Here is an 18,012-nt window from a genome sequence, read left to right on the forward strand (position 1 = left end):
GGCTCTCCTCTCCTCTTTCTCTGCTTCCATCTCTCAGGCAAAAAGCACTTTCTTTCAAGATAAGATCCAATCTTCCTATTCCAATCCCAAAAAACTATTTTCTATCTTCTCCACCCTCTTGGACCCCCCCAAAGCACCTCCCCCCTCCTCCCTTCTGTCAAGCGACTTTGTTAACCATTTTGAAAAAAAGGTTGATGATATTCGCTCTTCTTTTTCTGACTCACCTTTACTCACCGCTGGGTCACCAGACCCTCCCTTCACCCACACACTGACCTCCTTCTCCCCTCTCTCTCCAAGTGAGGTTCTTACCCTCGTTACCTCTGCCCGTCCTACCACCTGTTCTCTGGACCCTATCCCCTCAAACCTCCTTCAGACTATCGCTCCTGATATTCTACCATTTCTCACCCATTTCATCAACACTTCTCTAACTTCTGGTCACTTTCCAAACAGTCTCAAGGAGGCAAGAGTAAACCCTCTCCTAAAGAAACCCACTCTCAACCCGTCTGATGTTATTAACTACAGACCCGTCTCTCTCCTCCCGTTCCTGTCTAAAACACTTGAACGCGCTGTCTTTAAACAACTCTCCTCTTATCTCCATCAGAACAACCTTCTGGATCCGCACCAGTCTGGTTTCAAGGCAGGTCACTCAACAGAAACTGCTCTCCTTGCTGTCTCTGACAAACTGCATACTGCTAAAGCAGCCTCCCTCTCCTCTGTCATCATCCTTCTGGACCTGTCTGCTGCATTCGACACGGTGAACCATCGGATCCTCCTTCGCACTGTCCAAGAACTTGGAGTTTCAGGCACTGCACTTTCCCTCCTCACCTCATACCTCAACGACCGCACCTACAGGGTTACTTGGAGAGGGTCCGAGTCCGACCCTTGTCAATTAACTACAGGGGTCCCTCAGGGCTCGGTTCTTGGTCCCCTCCTCTTCTCCCTGTACACAAACTCGCTCGGGTCTGTCATTAGCCCGCATGGTTTTTCATACCACTGCTACGCTGACGACACCCAACTAATTCTGTCCTTTCCCCGCTCAGAGACCCAGGTCGTCGCACGCATCTCTGCTTGCCTAGCAGACATCTCTCGGTGGATGTCTGCTCATCACCTCAAGCTCAACCTTGACAAGACTGAACTGCTCTTCCTTCCGGGAAAAGATTGTCCCACTCTTGACCTAACAATCAACATCGGCACCTCTGTTGTTTCCCCGACTCAGACTGCAAGGAATCTGGGTGTGGTCCTAGATAACAAACTGTCCTTCACTGCAAACATCGCTGCTACAACCCGCTGCTGCAGATACACGCTTTACAACATCAGGAGGATACGTCCCCAGCTGACCCAGACATCAGCGCAGATTCTGGTCCAGGCTCTCGTCATCTCACGCCTAGACTACTGCAACTCCCTCCTGGCTGGTCTACCTGCATGTGCCATCCGACCTCTGCAGCTCATCCAGAATGCAGCGGCTCGTCTGGTCTTCAACCTTCCCAAATTCTCCCACACCACACCGCTCCTCCGCTCCCTTCACTGGCTTCCAGTAACTGCTAGAATCCACTTCAAGACACTGGTACTTGCGTACCATGCTGCGAATGGATCTGGCCCTTCCTACATCCAGGACATGGTTAAACCGTACACCCCAGCACGTGCACTCCGCTCTGCATCAGCCAAACAGCTCGCTGCACCCGCACTACGAGGGGGACCCAAGTTCCCGTCAGCAAAAACACGTGGGTTTGCTATCCTGGCTCCAAAATGGTGGAATGAGCTCCCCATTGAAATCAGGACAGCAGATAGCTTACACATCTTCCGACGCAAACTGAAAACTCATCTCTTTAGACTCCACTTCGAGCGATAAAATTACTAACAAAGCACTTATATACTAATAAAGGGCTGGCTTTCTAAATGCCAGTTGAGTAGCACTTGAAATGTTTGGCTCTATGAAACCTGATGTACTTATATGATTCTGTTTTCTTAAAGGTTGTATCTTCCTGGTCGAATGCACTTATTGTAAGTCGCTTTGGATAAAAGCGTCAGCTAAATGCAATGTAATGTAATGTAATGTAAAAACCATGCATTTTGTAATGTCAGCATTTCATTTAGAAGAAAAGTAGTGATATTTGATATTTCTACTCTATTCCAACAGATTAAACCATTTTCCCACTGTAGTCCGATGCATGAAATTCTTACATTTTTGCCAGTTATATTATGGAACCGTGTGACTAACAGGGGGCCCCGAGAGTGGTGTGTGTGTGTATGTATGTATGTGTGTGTATGTATGTGTGTGTGTGTGTGTGTGTGTGTGTGTGTGTGTGTGTGTGTGTGTGTGTGTGTGTGTGTGTGTGTGTGTGTGTGTGTGTGTCATTTCCAGCAGCAGACCAGCAGGTCCTGCAGCATGTGACCTGGTGCTCTCTCAGGTGATAGAACAACTATTTTTTAGGCCTGTGCACAACCAGCACACACCTCTCCTCCCTCTCCCTGTGTGTCTGTGTGTCTGTGAGAATCTGTAAGCATGCACGGATCATTTCATGGGTAAAAAAAGGCCATCTTTTGAGGGATGTGTTTGATGTGTCTTTGAAGAGCTGCTTGATTACAACTGTTAGTGTGTTTATGCACCTGGCTGCCAAATAGAAACATGCAGTTTGACCAAGGGCTTATTTCATTAGTGAGCAGAGAAGGAGAAAGACCTGGAGCAAAGAGAATAGGAACTAAAATGAAGAAGCATGTCAGTGCAGAAGAGACTTCAGAAATAATCTTGTAGCCTTCTTCTGCCAGCGAGCTTCAGGACTCATCTGAAGAAGACACAAGGTTCGAGGGGGGTCTGACACAGAATGCTCTCTGGTGTCCAGCATTTCATCAACTCTCTGCTGTAGTATGACCACCAGAAGACTATTGATGTGTGTAGTGAGTTTGGTAGAAATATAGTGTATAATAGTAACGTTATTGAAGATGATGCCATATTTATTGAATATTTTACATTATAATTATTCACCAAAATTAATCAAAAGAACATTCTTCCAAACTCTCTGCTGTAGTATGACCAACAGGACACTATTGATGTGTGTAGTGAGTTTGGTAGAAATATACTGTATAATAGTAACGTTATTGAAGATGATGCCATATTTATTGAATATTTTACATTATAATTATTCACCAAAATTAATCAAAAGAACATTCTTCCAAACTCTCTGCTGTAGTATGACCAACAGGACACTATTGATGTGTGTAGTGAGTTTGGTAGAAATATACTGTATAATAGTAACGTTATTGAAGATGATGCCATATTTATTGAATATTTTACATTATAATTATTCACCAAAATTAATCAAAAGCACATTCTTCCAAACTCTCTGCTGTAGTATGACCAACAGGACACTATTGATGTGTGTAGTGAGTTTGGTAGAAATATACTGTATAATAGTAACGTTATTGAAGATGATGCCATATTTATTGAAGATTTTACATTATAAATATTCACCAAAATTAATCAAAACCATATTCTTCCAAACTCTCTGCTGTAGTATGACCACCAGGAGACTATTGATGTGTGTAGTGAGTTTGGGAGAAATATACTGTATAATAGTAACGTTATTGAAGATGATGCCATATTTATTGAATATTTTACATTATAATTATTCACCAAAATTAATCAAAAGCACATTCTTCCAAACTCTCTGCTGTAGTATGACCAACAGGACACTACTGATATGTGTAGTGAGTTTGGGAGAAATATACTGTACACTAGTAACGTTATTGAAGATGATGCCATATTTATTGAAGATTTTACATTATAAATATTCACCTAAATTAATCAAAACCATATTCTTCCAAACTCTCTGCTGTAGTATGACCACCAGGAGACTATTGATGTGTGTAGTGAGTTTGGTAGAAATATACTGTATAATAGTAACGTTATTGAAGATGATGCCATATTTATTGAATATTTTACATTATAATTATTCACCAAAATTAATCAAAAGAACATTCTTCCAAACTCTCTGCTGTAGTATGACCAACAGGACACTATTGATGTGTGTAGTGAGTTTGGTAGAAATATACTGTATAATAGTAACGTTATTGAAGATGATGCCATATTTATTGAATATTTTACATTATAATTATTCACCAAAATTAATCAAAAGCACATTCTTCCAAACTCTCTGCTGTAGTATGACCAACAGGACACTATTGATGTGTGTAGTGAGTTTGGTAGAAATATACTGTATAATAGTAACGTTATTGAAGATGATGCCATATTTATTGAAGATTTTACATTATAAATATTCACCAAAATTAATCAAAACCATATTCTTCCAAACTCTCTGCTGTAGTATGACCACCAGGAGACTATTGATGTGTGTAGTGAGTTTGGGAGAAATATACTGTATAATAGTAACGTTATTGAAGATGATGCCATATTTATTGAATATTTTACATTATAAATATTCACCAAAATTAATCAAAACCATATTCTTCCAAACTCTCTGCTGTAGTATGACCACCAGGAGACTATTGATGTGTGTAGTGAGTTTGGGAGAAATATACTGTATAATAGTAACGTTATTGAAGATGATGCCATATTTATTGAAGATTTTACATGATAATTATTCACCAAAATTAATCAAAAGCACATTCTTCCAAACTCTCTGCTGTAGTATGACCACCAGGAGACTATTGATGTGTGTAGTGAATTTGGTAGAAATATACTGTACACTAGTAACGTTATTGAATATTATTGTATTCTCTTTTTTCGGAGTTGCCCTTTGCAGACGGTCCCTGAGCACTCGTTTCTTCTCCGGCTGCAGATAGAGACCAATTGAATGTGTCCAGTTTGGAGGACAGCATGTATTGGCTTTTTTGGATCAAAATGTGATTGTAGTTCGTTGTCAACCTTACCACGGTACTTATGAGACGTAATTTGTGTGTGTACAACGTTTTGTTCATGAGTTATTGATCCGTGAAATCCGAATCTGCCAATATCGTTCTAACTTTACTCAACTCTGGAAATGCTGAAGACGGAGTTCGGTGGGCGATTCCGGATACTACATGTTAATTCAAAAGAAATCCGTCTTTTCCAGAACCCCTTTCTTGCCGACATCGGTGAAGCCCAGCCTTCTTATCAGTTTGAGTTGGCCGAGTTACAGAACTGTGATGTTCTGAAAGACGCATTCAAGCCCAACAGTCTCATTGACTTCTATGCCGCCCTCCCAAACGACACGTACCCTAACATAAAAAACACGCAATGAAGATGTTTACACTTTTTGGCAGCACGTATATCTGCGAGCAAACCTTTTCACACATGAAACACCTGAAAACTCAGATGAGATCAAGATTGACAGATGAACATCTGCATCAGTGTTTGAGACTGGCTGTGACTAGAATGGAACCTGACATTCAACTTCTCATCAGCCAGATGCAGGCCCACGGTTCACACTGATGAACATACATAGGTAAGCTCGCTTTTCTGACTTGAATGAGTCATTCTGAGTATAAACAAATGTAATCATAATAAAATCTACTGCGATAAAATCCATCTCCACAACCATACTGGTCGTGAAATGTATTGTGCTGTGCAGGTGCTGTATCACTTAGTTTGGTTTCTCAGCCTGCTTGCTTTGTGGTTTTCACAGGGAAGTTGATGAGAGAGAGCTGCAAACAGCGGTCTCTACAAGCCTACTGGAACCTAAAAAAGGATTATAAGGAAGGAACACAAGAACTTTGAGAGACTGCATATGAGTCATTTGAGTAAGAGATTCTGCTCTGACAACTAAGCTAAACTTTTACCTGTTAAGATTGTGCACGGCACAACAGAAAGTTAATGTTCAATGGACTTTTTTTCTGTGAAGAACCCAGAGAGGGTTATTTGGTTATTATTTATTTCATAAATAGTGTTATTATATATTTCCAGACTTTATTTTTTCTGTGAAGAACCCAGAGAGGGTTATTTGGTTATTATTTATTTCACAAATAGTGTTATTTATTTCCTTACTTTTTCTGTGAAGATCCCAGAGAGGGTTATTTGGTTATTATTTATTTAATAAATAGTGTTATTTATTTCATTAATAGTGTTATTATTTATTTCCTGACTTTTTTTTCTGTGAAGATCCCGGAAAGGGTTATTAATATTTGGTTATGTGTGGCTTTCTAGAAAACAATAAATGTTTACGTTTAGGCACCCCTGCGATCGTCACACTTTTTCTGTTACAAACTGACCCCGGCCCCCATCAGAGAAGGGAAAAGTTATGTGGCCCTCACAGGAAAAAGTTTGGGGACCCCTGATCTAAACACTCAGAGAGTCCTTTACCTCACCTGAGTTGTAGTTATCAGTCTCTCAGTCTGACAGGAGAGGACTCTCTTCCACCTTGTTGTTGAAACAGCTCCTTATATCCGTTAGCACAGCTAGCTAGCACCAGATGCTAAAAGCAGACGGCGCTGCGCTCGACACACACAGACTCAAAACCATGGACACACTGGCACATAAACAATTTATAGGCCTAAATTGCATAAGCTACAGTATTGCAACTAAGCAGACAGCGTCTGTCTGTCTGTCTGTCTGTCTGTCTCTCTCGGGGTCACGAGCGTGATGAGGAATCACATATTTTTTAAGAAAATCGTTTTTATTTTTTATTATAATTACTGTGAAATGTATTATGTTTTTGTCATTATTACAACAAATAAACACTTGCAACTGATAACACTGGCAATGATTTCATACGTATTAGACTATTGAAAAAAAGATCATGCTCCAAATAAGTGGGGGTAAGGCGTACCCCCGCGTCCAACGCCCACTACACCACTGCTCCCGAGCTTGAATGACACACAGAAACCAATCGAGGGCATTAGTGTATGGTTTGTATGAAAGTGGCCATGTCGGCAGGCCACATCGTAGACAGCCAGTCACCCTCTGTGAGGCAGAGTCAGACCCACATTTGCGCAGCGTTGCGTTCACAATACATACATAAAAAAAATCCTCAGGCCAGCAGGCCACTTAACAGGCCAGGCCATCGGGAAACCTCCCGGTGCTCCCGATGGCCAGTCCGGGCCTGCTCCTCACTGTGTGTGGTGTCAATGTACACACACGTCCTCTTCCAGGCTGATTCTAAACATCTCCTGTTGCTTTAAACTTCTTAATTATTGCCCTGATAGTGGAAATGGGCATTTTCAACTGTCTCAAGATTTTCTTATATCCATTTCCTAATTTGTGCAGCTCAACAGCTTTTCGTCGCAGATCATCAGTGTGTTCTCGGGTCTTTTCCCGAAGGGAATTTTGGCCTATGTCATGGTTGACCAATTAAGAGTTCTTAATCAAACAGGTGCACCTAAAAATGCAAGATATGACTGGAAATATATTCCAGTTAGATTTTAATCATAGGATGTTCAAGGGGTGCCAATAATTGTGGCACACATGTTTTGGAGAAAAATATTTATTTAAAGTCAACATTTGTTTTCTTTCAATAAAAAGCAAAACACAATATCATCTTTTCAAGCCTCAATGATCCTTCTTAGGGCCACCAACATCACCTCATTTTCATGTAATTATTTATTTAAAAAACAACTGATATTTTGATGGACCCAAGCCAGTGGAAGTATCACTCTGTACTTGTATTAAGACTGCCACTTAGTCACTTTAGTTTGCAATTTCCCTCTTTTTGTGTGTATGAATCAAACGTTGTACAGTTTATAGTGAGTGTTATTTTATCTTATTTGCCAGTGCCAAAGACACATTTCCATTATGTAAATGTTATGGAAACTGAAGTATTCTGAATCTGATTGTGCTGTGGCTCAACGTACAAAAAGCTTACAAAAAGCCAGTTAACTCGACAAATAAGTAATGCAATTTCTCCATAGGATTTTGGAAAATAGCTCGAATCATAAATCTATCGATTAGATTTATGATTCGAAAATTATAAAAGTATGGTAGACATGTGGAGATTCTCCGACTGAACAAAACGTGATCCGTCTCTTAAATTTGTGTCAACCACAACCTTATTTTGAGCTATTTTCCAAAATTCTATGGAGAAATTGCATTGCTTTTTTGTCGAGGGAACCGTAAGCAGCTTACTTCCGGGTTTTAGGACGCATCACTGCACCTCTCTATAAAGTCTCCCTTATAATTGTATTTCCATTTTCCACCTGATGACACTATTGACAGTCTATCTGTCTGTCAAAAAAGAAATGTTTTTCTTGTTGCTGGAATTACCTCATCTTAGTGAGAATGCAATGAAAAAAAGAAATACGTGTATTATCCATTTTGAGTTCTCACTACATAATGTTGCATTCATATCCACACTACATGCTGCCTTCCTCCTGAGAATTCTGTATAATATATCCTACTTCTAGATGTTTGATTACCATTTTCATGCTGTCTACACCTCCATTTCATTTTTGACTCATTTCGTGCTGTGTCAAAAGCTGGAACCTTCTCTGAAAAATATAACAAGACATTTGTCACTCAGAAAAATGGGCTTGAATCACAAATACAAAGCACCAGGTTTTAGTCATGGATGAGTTCCATCCGTGGTGCTTAAGAACATCGGCCCACGCATCACACTCGAGAATGATGTGTGCATCCAGTGCATCCAACACACACACTTATTATAGTTATTATTATTCATATTATTATTAATGTTTTATTATTACTATAGTATTATAATAGTAAAGTACAATTTTTATGATATTATTATTTGAATTATTATAGTTAATATTCAAAGTATTTTTATTAATATTGTTATTATTATAATAGTAAATAATTATATTACGATAATTATTATTCATGGTATCAGTATACTTATAATTATTATTAGAGTTATTATTATTCATGGAATCATTATTATTATTCATTGCATTATTATACTTAAAATTATGATTATATTAACATTATTAGATGTCTTTATTGAACAAGGACCATGCATAAAAATACATTAATATCAAAAAGAGAAGCGATGCTATGTGCCAGATAGTTTCCATCTGCAGTCTAACAAACATTAAAACATCTCCTAGTAACTATCACCCTAACAATTAAAACTGAATAAAATACAGATGTATAAAATATAAAAATGATGTCAATATAAATATAATTTTACAATTTATTTAAACTAACATCTCATATTACAGAATGTTGGCAAGACTGGTTCCCTGGAATGTGTTTTATGCACTAAGGGAAAAAGTGTGAAAATAAGCTGGAAGCATGTATACAATGTGTGATGGCCTTAAAAGAGAGAGCAGATTTAGTTAAATTACTTTAATGTCCCACGTTCAAACATCTGTTTCTCTTTTGTGTTCAGGCGCTGAAATACAGACGCTCCAATTAGAGCTTGTAAATTCATCCTTTTTCTCTATAGGAGAACGTCAATGAGCAAGAGTTGTTCAAATGCTTTACAACGATCACTTTAATATTGTGACTACATAATTAGTTCACATGTGCAGTGCATTCAGCAATATTTGTCAAATGCACAAAATAATCTCAAGAAAACAACAAAATTAAGAATATATACAGACTTATTTCCAGTAACGTCCCTTTTAGTGATTCTCCTTAAGATGAATCATAGCCAGGGAAGTAGTTGTATTTATAATGTCTTGATTCAAGTGGGCAAAAATATATGTCATTTTGCAGGAATGTTACATTTGACTGCATTTAACTTATTTTATCAGTGAAAGGTCTTAACAAAGTAAAATGACATTGATAACCTTAACCCTTGTCATAGAACAGGATCTGACAACATTATGTAACATTAGTATCATTAGTTTCCATCTACACACATACAGTAAAGAGAGAAGGAGGAAATGCTAATGATGAAGCAGTGTCTTACTTCTTTCACATATCAATCATGGATTGAAAGTCATTTAGATAATACATGTAATTTAGATATATGCAATTTAGATAATAAAGAGGTGTTAACTGATTTGAGACCAGTGCTTTCTGTGGTCTTTAAAGAAGTAATGAACTCAGTCTGTTTGCAGTACAGGGGTTATGATGAGAGGAGCAGAGTTTCTTCCATTGTTGTTTTTGTAAATGTAGTATGGATACATTTTCTCTGTAAAGTGGAAGCCGGAATAAGAATGTATTTGTGATTTAGAGTTCACGTTGTAGAAAGAAACCACTCCCTGATCATAGTCCACAAAGACGCCCACCTTCTGAAGCTCTTCTTTCAGTGTCATTTTAACTATTGGTGATGTTAATGCACTGTATGATCCATTATGAAGCTCAATGGCCCAGCCACCATCTTCTACTGACATACTTATGGCCTTCTTTCTTTCATAGGACTCTCTCACCACTCCAACAATCCACTCAGTTTGTCCCTTCACTTGCACCTCATAGTAAAACTTCCCTGCTGTAAACCCCTCTTTTGACAAAGCTTCTGGATACATTTCAAATCTCTTTGGATTGGAGGGAAGAATCTGCTCTTTTCCTGCATCTGCCACCTGTTTCCCATCCTGGCTTATGATCAGTGAGCAATGTGCTGTGTGTGTCAGGGTCAAAGGTCAAGTCCACTGCATGTTCTCTCATTCTTTTCATCTTGATCTCATTTTGAAGCTCCTCCACGATCTGATCAGCCTTCTGTTTCCGCAGACCTACAGTACCTCTCACTGCCTGGAAGGACAGATGGCAGTGGACACCAACGTTGGTCCAGTGCTTGTTTAAAGAAGAGCACAGGGTTTGGAAAGTCTGAACACACTGATGGTGATCCTCAGACTGTGACAGCTGCACCAGCTGGCTGCTCCTGCTCTGGAGATCAGCAACTTCCATCCTCAGATCTGTGAGAAAGCCGTCAGCCTTCTGCTTTGTTGCTCTGTACCTCTCCTCAATCACCTCAACAAGCTCCGCCTGGTTTCTCTGAAGGGAGATGATCAAGTCGCTGAAGACCTGCACACTGGCTTCTTTCTGGCTCACCACTGAGCTTCAGTGTTTCCCCTACGATGGAGTCATAGTAGCGGTGCTAACGCATACTTGTCAACCCTCCCGATTTTCGCGGGAGACTCCCGATTTCATTGCCCTCTCCCGGTTTCCTCCCGGGGTCATATTTCTCCCGATTTCTGACTAAATCAGATTTACTCAGGACTGTTTCCACTCTGACTTTAATACAGCTACACCATTGTTTGGTTTCCATGGTAACACGTCTCTTTAGTAGCGCGCGCAACTGAAAGTCTGACAGGGTGAGGCAGATAGTCACAGAAAACAGAACAAGAATCGACAACTACTCTACTCTCTGCTCACTCCTTTCCTGCCCACACATATGCTCCATCAAGGATGGTGCTACAGGCCGCAAGGCATTGCACTTAGTACTACAATAAGCATGTTAATGTTAATCTAACAGCTCCGGCGATAAACTTTTTATTTATCCTAATAATTATAAAGGAGTGCTTTGGAAATATTGTGTTTACATAATTTGTGGTCAAAACGTTTGAGACCCACTGAGATAACTTAGACTAAAATTAACTATCTAAATACTCAGAGAGTCCTTAACCTCACTGAGCCTCTCAGTCAGACAGGAGAGCTCTCCTCCACCCTGGTTGTAGAAACATCTACTTCTTATATCCGTTAGCGCAGCTAGCACCAGATTCTAATAACAACAGCGCCGGTACCGGTGCGCCCTCTCCCTTGCTCGCTCTCTCGCTACCACGCTCGCACTTTGGCTGTGAGCTGCAGGCGCCTGATAAGCCAACATCCCCCACTTTCATCACTTACAGCGCCCACCGTACAGGGCAAATTAAACGTGTAACCAGGGTGAAAAGGGTGTTATATTTACTTAATTATGAATGTTGTTACATCAAGGCCGAACATTTGGATGAGCGCCAACGGTCAAAAATGTTTTTTCCCTCTACACACACTACCCTTGCGTTCGCGCGGAGGGTCCGCCACATTAAGTGCTGTTCCAAACCACCAAGTGATGAGGGGTAGTGGGTTATCAAGCAGCGAGTCTGCATCGCACCTGACTTCAAGTTCGTCCCAAAATCCATTTACACCCTCCACCTGAAAGGAGGGGGAGAGGGTAGGGTGTGGTTTGGATTTGGGCCTTCACGTGCTGCCCTACCTGACCTACCCAACGCTGTGTGTGTCCGTCATGAAACACGCTGTTTACAAATAGTTCCGTGCAAACATTTACCGTAAACTGCAAAACAATATAGACATTTAATATCGACATACAGATGTTAACCACTTCATGGTTACCTCGTATTGTTTTTAACTTAGGATAATTTACTCATGTTTAGTCTAGAAAACTGTACAAGTTTTGTATATTTGCAGGGACTGTTGCAAAAACTAAGCAGCTTATAAACATCAGATTCTTCATATTGATTTTTGCAACTTTATTAGCAGGGAGTTATTTTATCTCATCCTATTTCATGAGGAGAAGAGAAACATTATGCTAGCATCTCTATTGAGTCACAGTGCTAAAGTGCAAATTCAGAGCAGCAGAAGCTTACAATGACAACACTACATTTTATAATGTTTATCATGTTAAACCATTTGTTACATTTTTATGAGATTAGCTACAACCACATTTACACTCTCCATATGTTTACAGTCATGAATTTTATTCTGTGACAGAGTTAATTAACGACCCGGTTGTGGGTGTAACGGAAAACGTCATTAGGATACAAAAAAAACCTCTATTCTATTACAGTTACATTAAGAAATCTGATTAGTTTGTACATATTTCAAAAATGGGGATAACTAGAAGGACTACAACATTATAATACATTTTGAAATAAATATCAATTTATCAAACATACTTTTTAGTTTTAATGCAGTAGGTGGACACCTGATTAAATACTCATAAATACTGTGTTTGCATTTAATAAATGTTTTAAACTAATAACAGCATTACTAAACTATTCTTTGGGCCTTGCCTTTAATTTAAGATGACACATTTTTTATACGAAATATCTTGGTTTCTTCTTTTTCTAAGAACATATTGTTTTGTTGCTTTAAATAAAATAAAAAACAACTTATTGTTATTTATTTTCTCTCTTATTGCATTGCATTTGATAATGAGGTAACCAAAATGTATATAGACATAGTATTTAGTTTACATTTCTTTCATATTGTGATACTAAGATTATGTTACTGATTTTTTGTAATAGTATATAACTAGAAATTGTAAAGGATTACAGTTTTCAAGTAACTCTCTCAACCCTGTAAACAACCCAAGGAAACTTCTTTGTTGAACGCACAAATAGAGAATATCATAGCCAATGTGAGCATTACTTGTGAATAATAATTATACTGTAAGTCCATCCTGGCTTTTTCCTATCACACACACACATTCTAAAGATGTTCCCCAGTTGCTCTTTTTGAGGATGCCTGTCTGTCAGTCATGTGGCCTCCAGGTGAGTCTGGCCACAAGAGGTCAGCCACAACAAGCACAAGCTGAGTGACAAACTTTACACCATTGCACTTTTACTTCTGGGAGTTGAACCTGTAATTACTGGTTTAACTTTTCAAACAAAACATATAAAATGTTAAAACATACTATCTCTCTGTTATTAAGTCTTAAGTCATTTTGATAAAAGAATAACGCTCAAGCAAGAACATTGTATTTACCTATATTACCTTCAAGTATTCTAACCAATTATTAACTTTATATAGAACTTTCACAATGGGAGAAACACCATGCTGTCCATCTAAAAAGACAAGCACAAATCCAAGCAAACAGATGCTTAAAATCAGTCAAATATTGTTTGAACTTTTAATGAATGATGCAAAAGTGTGCAGGTTTTGTTGTTTTTATTTTTTGACAGATCATTCTTTTATTTGTGTCTCATACAATCACACATGCACACACTGATGCACATTATGTTAGCTTTCCCCTCAATCATTTTGTGTTTCGCATGCATGATCAGTCAGTCATGCCTGCTCCTGTGGGAGAAAGCATTATCGGGCCACAAACTAACTCAAGGAGAATGTGACTGGACACAGAGGCTCTGGCTAGTCATAGAATTGGCATTCGGGGAAACCACATTTCTGTTTGTTCTACCATGTGTCGCCTATGCAAATATGAGGAAATGGAAAACAGGCAGTGTCCAAATTCCCGCAGAGCGATGATATTCTGTGCTTTCATTTTGTTCAGCTAGAATGATAATTACAATGGCAAACTATGGATCACATCTTCTGTAATGTTGTGTTGGTAGACTGATTGTCTCCAGTCCAGGTGTCCACTGCAGAGTTCCTCCCACTTGAGCCACTATACTCCTGATAGCTTGCAAGCTTATTGAATTACTGAGGTGGAAAAAAGAGGCAACAACATAGTCAATGATCCGAGAGGAAGTTGGAATCCATACAAAAGCAAAATGGGGCAGGGACCATTTCATTGACTTTATTTAGAAGATAATATTTGTTTTTTATGAAATTATAACAATCATATACATACATCAACAATAAGGGCTTCAACTTTGCATTCATAGACAGTTATGTATGTACAAACTAGCATTGCAAGAAACCTACACACACCAAGTGACTGCGTTTCCTCCCTCTTTATCTCTGTTTATTCATCTAGACCTCATTGAGAAACTGTTCCTGTGGTATTTGGTTACATTGTAACCAAGGTTATGCCGTTATTAATGGCACGTGGTACTCAGCCCATCTTGTGGTTAAGGGTAGCAACTTCATTTCCTTTACTGTCACTGTGACCCTTTCCACAAGTTCACACTGTGCTGCCTTCAAAGACTATCAGAAATCTGAAAATGATCGTCTATGTTTTCAACATTTCAAACACCCTGATTTATTTATATCTTACGTATTTAGCCATTAGTAAATAAAACCCTTCCAACATTACACTTGACATTATTTGCATTTTCTTATATTTTAAATATCCCAAAAATATACCTTAGGCTAAATATATAGGCTAACTGACATATGTTGCTCTTCATCTATTTACATGAACATATGTATATGTAATTGCAAATTAAATGGGGGTTTGATTAACATTGACCTTGCTGTAACTTTCATTTGCATCGTATCGTCTCCCTGGAACATTAGGCAGTAGTACAATTTGTAAAAAGTATATTCTCTTTGTTTGCATTGAAAGAAAAGAACTTCAGAACAGTCTTAATATTTAAAGCGAGAAAAGCTACGTCTAGATCTCTATGGTTGCTGCTTGCGCGACTATTATTGAGAGCAAGAGTCCTGTAATGCTTATCGAATTGAAAATCCGAGCTGCACCCAAAGGCGTCATGCACACAGCCCTGCTCTCGGACCCCCTGAAGCCTGAGAGCAACAAGCTACTGGATACACGCCCCTGCAGCAGCGACACACACTGTGAATTAACGGGAAACACTACAAAAAGAGGCTATCTATCTTCACTAAACCCTGGTGTGGTGAGTATGTTCTTGACCTACGTTACAAAAATGTTGGATTAGCAATGTGACGCTAAGATTATCTGGTTAAACTTTGTCCTGCGCATCAACGACGCAGGTGGAGGGATGTTTTTTCTCGAAGGATCATCACCAGGATGCTCGAGCGTACACCCCGCCTTGTAAAAGGAGGCAGGAAAGTGTGTCCCAAAGCATAAAAAGAGGCATATTAGCTTGAGTTATGGCCTGATTGAGACTAGAGGACACCTGCTGTGGTCAAAGTCCGTCTTCCCCAAGGCATGTGTCATAGAAGAAACCTTCGTAGCGGTAAAGTTATCTGACATTGCCAGTGAACGCATCTGGACGGGAAACGGTCACAGAAGAGCCTTGCTAAATTAGCTCAGGTGCTAATTCACCTGTTACCTATATTCTATATTCACTTTTTTGGGTTCTGAATTTAAAGTCAGAATTCTATGAAAAAGTCAGATATGACTATAAACAAAGAATTCTGAGACTTTCAGGAAAAAAACAAGTATTTAATTCTCTCAAAACTTACTTTTTCTAAGTATTCTGAGATTACAGTCGCGTCCCAAATTGTTATCCTCATGTGGCCCTAACCTTCCGTAGTTTTCAAACATCAAATTGAAAATAATTGACACATAACTCGACTAGTAGGCTATTAGGTAAACCGCATGCTTCTTCCATTAGCAACATTCAAAACCATTTCTGTTTGTTGCTTTTTTTCTTTGAAGTAGCTAAGCTAACATTAGCTAAAATCAGTCACAGGTGGATTAATCAAGTGGACATAAACTATACTTTATTTTAGGGCCTTAGGGTCCAATAGGAACACTTGTTTTGTGGTTCTCACAAAAATGACAAAAACAACAGCAGCCTCTACTGTCATATGTAAAGGACTGGAGCTGCTGCATGACTCCATGGACAACAATCACAAAACCTGCACCATTACCTTTGGTGGATTCACTGGGGAGACACCCTGCAGATCAATGTTATGGGTCTAAGTGCTTCACACCCCATGGCCTTTTATTTACAGACATGAAACTGCTCATCTCAATTCAAGATTAAAAGTTTTATGGCCTGTTCAGTGCTATGAATATTTTACATGTATGGCCATAATAAGAGAAGTTTATATTGTATACCTCGGAGGCTGCAACACTTAGCAACATGTGCTTCCATCTGCTATACATAGTAAATGTATAGCAGATGGAGTTAAAATGTACATCCAACATTTGCAGTGGCATACTTGTAAGAATGATTAATTGTTTTAATAGTCAAAGTTAAATGTCCTTTGAGACAGCTACTTGATATTACTGTGTGATCGGCTGGGAGATATGTGCTGTAAAGAGTCCTACAAATGTGAGAAGAAGAGCATTTTTATTTTTGTAGCTTATTTCACTTCACGGCAAACTGTAAATGCTGAGAAATCAACTTGGTGTTCCTGCTGAGATGTTGCTTTTGTTGTGACATTTGTCAGCCAGATGTATTCTTTTGGCAAACAAACTCCATACACATTTCACGCAGAGCTCTTTAATGACAATACTTGAGATGAGTGTGTTTCCCCCCCCTGCCTCACTCATTTGAATGCTGCAGTTACCTGTCAATATTTGTGTGTTTGCTGTTTTACTCTTTTCTAATATTTATTTTAACTTTGCCCCAGGTAAGACCTAATGCGTTTTGGATGCTAAAACAAAACTTGAGTCATATAAAAAGGATAGAAATTGAGTTGTATTCTGACTTTATATTTCGGGCAATATTAGAAATATTAACACTTCAAATTCATTTTCACATTGTTTTTGGAATACTTTTTTACCAAGCAGTTAAACAATTAGTTTGAGATTTACAGTTAATTATGAACCCTTGATGTTTTGGTGTTAAATGGATAATTGAGGTCAGTCTGGAAAATGGCTCATTATTGACCACATCCTTGCAGTCAAACTTCATAAATCTGAGACAATATTTTTCAATACATCTTTTTGTTCTTTTCCTGAGAGTCCTGCTGACTGAAAAGTGTTGTTTTGTGTAAGCTATTCAAGCAAGGATCCAATCTGTTTGCTATATAATTGTATATTTCCCATGATCCTCTTGTAACTGCACTTTCAGGATTGAAGTGAAGGAAGATGACGGCAGTTTATAAAGATGAAGAGGCGGACTGGCTGACGGTGTGTCTCAAGTACCTGCTCTTTGTTTTCAACTTTCTCTTCTGGGTAAGTGGCAGCTGTACATGTAGTACTCACAAACACATACTTTGTTCCTCTCTATCGACTTGAGTTTACTACCAATGTACTATACTCACACAGCGTGACACAACATTTCAATTCATCCTTATCTAGGTCTCAGAGTGACTGTAATAGTTACATTACGTTTTTTAATGGATACAGTGATTCCAGCTTTATCACCAGACATGTTTATTGAAAGGGAAATCCAAATGTTTTCTATAAATAGTAAAGATGTTCCTTTAAAAATGGCATGCCTAGAGGCATTAGAGGGAAACAGGGAGGGAATAAAGCAGAGATCTGAGATCAGAAAGGCTGAGCTATGGACTCGGCCCAAAGTGAGTCATAGATTATTTAAGGCTCTGTACGATGGGGAACAATCTTGCTCTCTGGCACCACACTTTATGATACTGCAATTTGCTGCAGAAAGTGTGTGCTCTTACAGCTAATGTACAGAGTTTGTCGTGTCGCTTTAAAACGTTCAAAGAAAGGCAAAGAG

The 18,012-nt window shown here is 38.9% G+C and overlaps 1 protein-coding gene and 1 pseudogene across 4 annotated transcripts in view; one reads left to right on the forward strand and one right to left on the reverse strand.

Moving 5' to 3' along the window:
* Positions 1-9,936: 9,936 nt before the first annotated feature.
* LOC307022777 (zinc finger protein RFP-like) lies at positions 9,937-12,154 on the reverse strand (annotated as a pseudogene). Its single transcript has 3 exons — positions 12,137-12,154; positions 11,824-11,962; positions 9,937-10,884 (listed from the first exon to the last, which is right to left on the reverse strand). The product of its transcript is annotated as a zinc finger protein RFP-like (transcript).
* A 2,989-nt stretch (positions 12,155-15,143) lies between these two features.
* The window catches only part of tspan11 (tetraspanin 11), a 32,368-nt gene continuing 29,499 nt past the window's right edge, over positions 15,144-18,012 (forward strand). The window contains exons 1-2 of one of the 3 annotated variants that reach the window (XM_079656358.1): positions 15,144-15,306; positions 17,401-17,504. In XM_079656358.1, the coding sequence (XP_079512484.1) occupies positions 17,418-17,504 (87 nt within the window). In that variant the 5' untranslated portion in view covers positions 15,144-15,306; positions 17,401-17,417. The remainder of the gene's footprint in view (positions 15,307-17,400; positions 17,505-18,012) is intronic. The other 2 variants (XM_079656360.1, XM_079656359.1) reach the window with 2 other exon arrangements.

Source organism: Notothenia rossii (assembly GCF_949606895.1).
Source record: "Notothenia rossii genome assembly, chromosome: 10".
Classification (NCBI taxonomy): domain Eukaryota; kingdom Metazoa; phylum Chordata; class Actinopteri; order Perciformes; family Nototheniidae; genus Notothenia; species Notothenia rossii.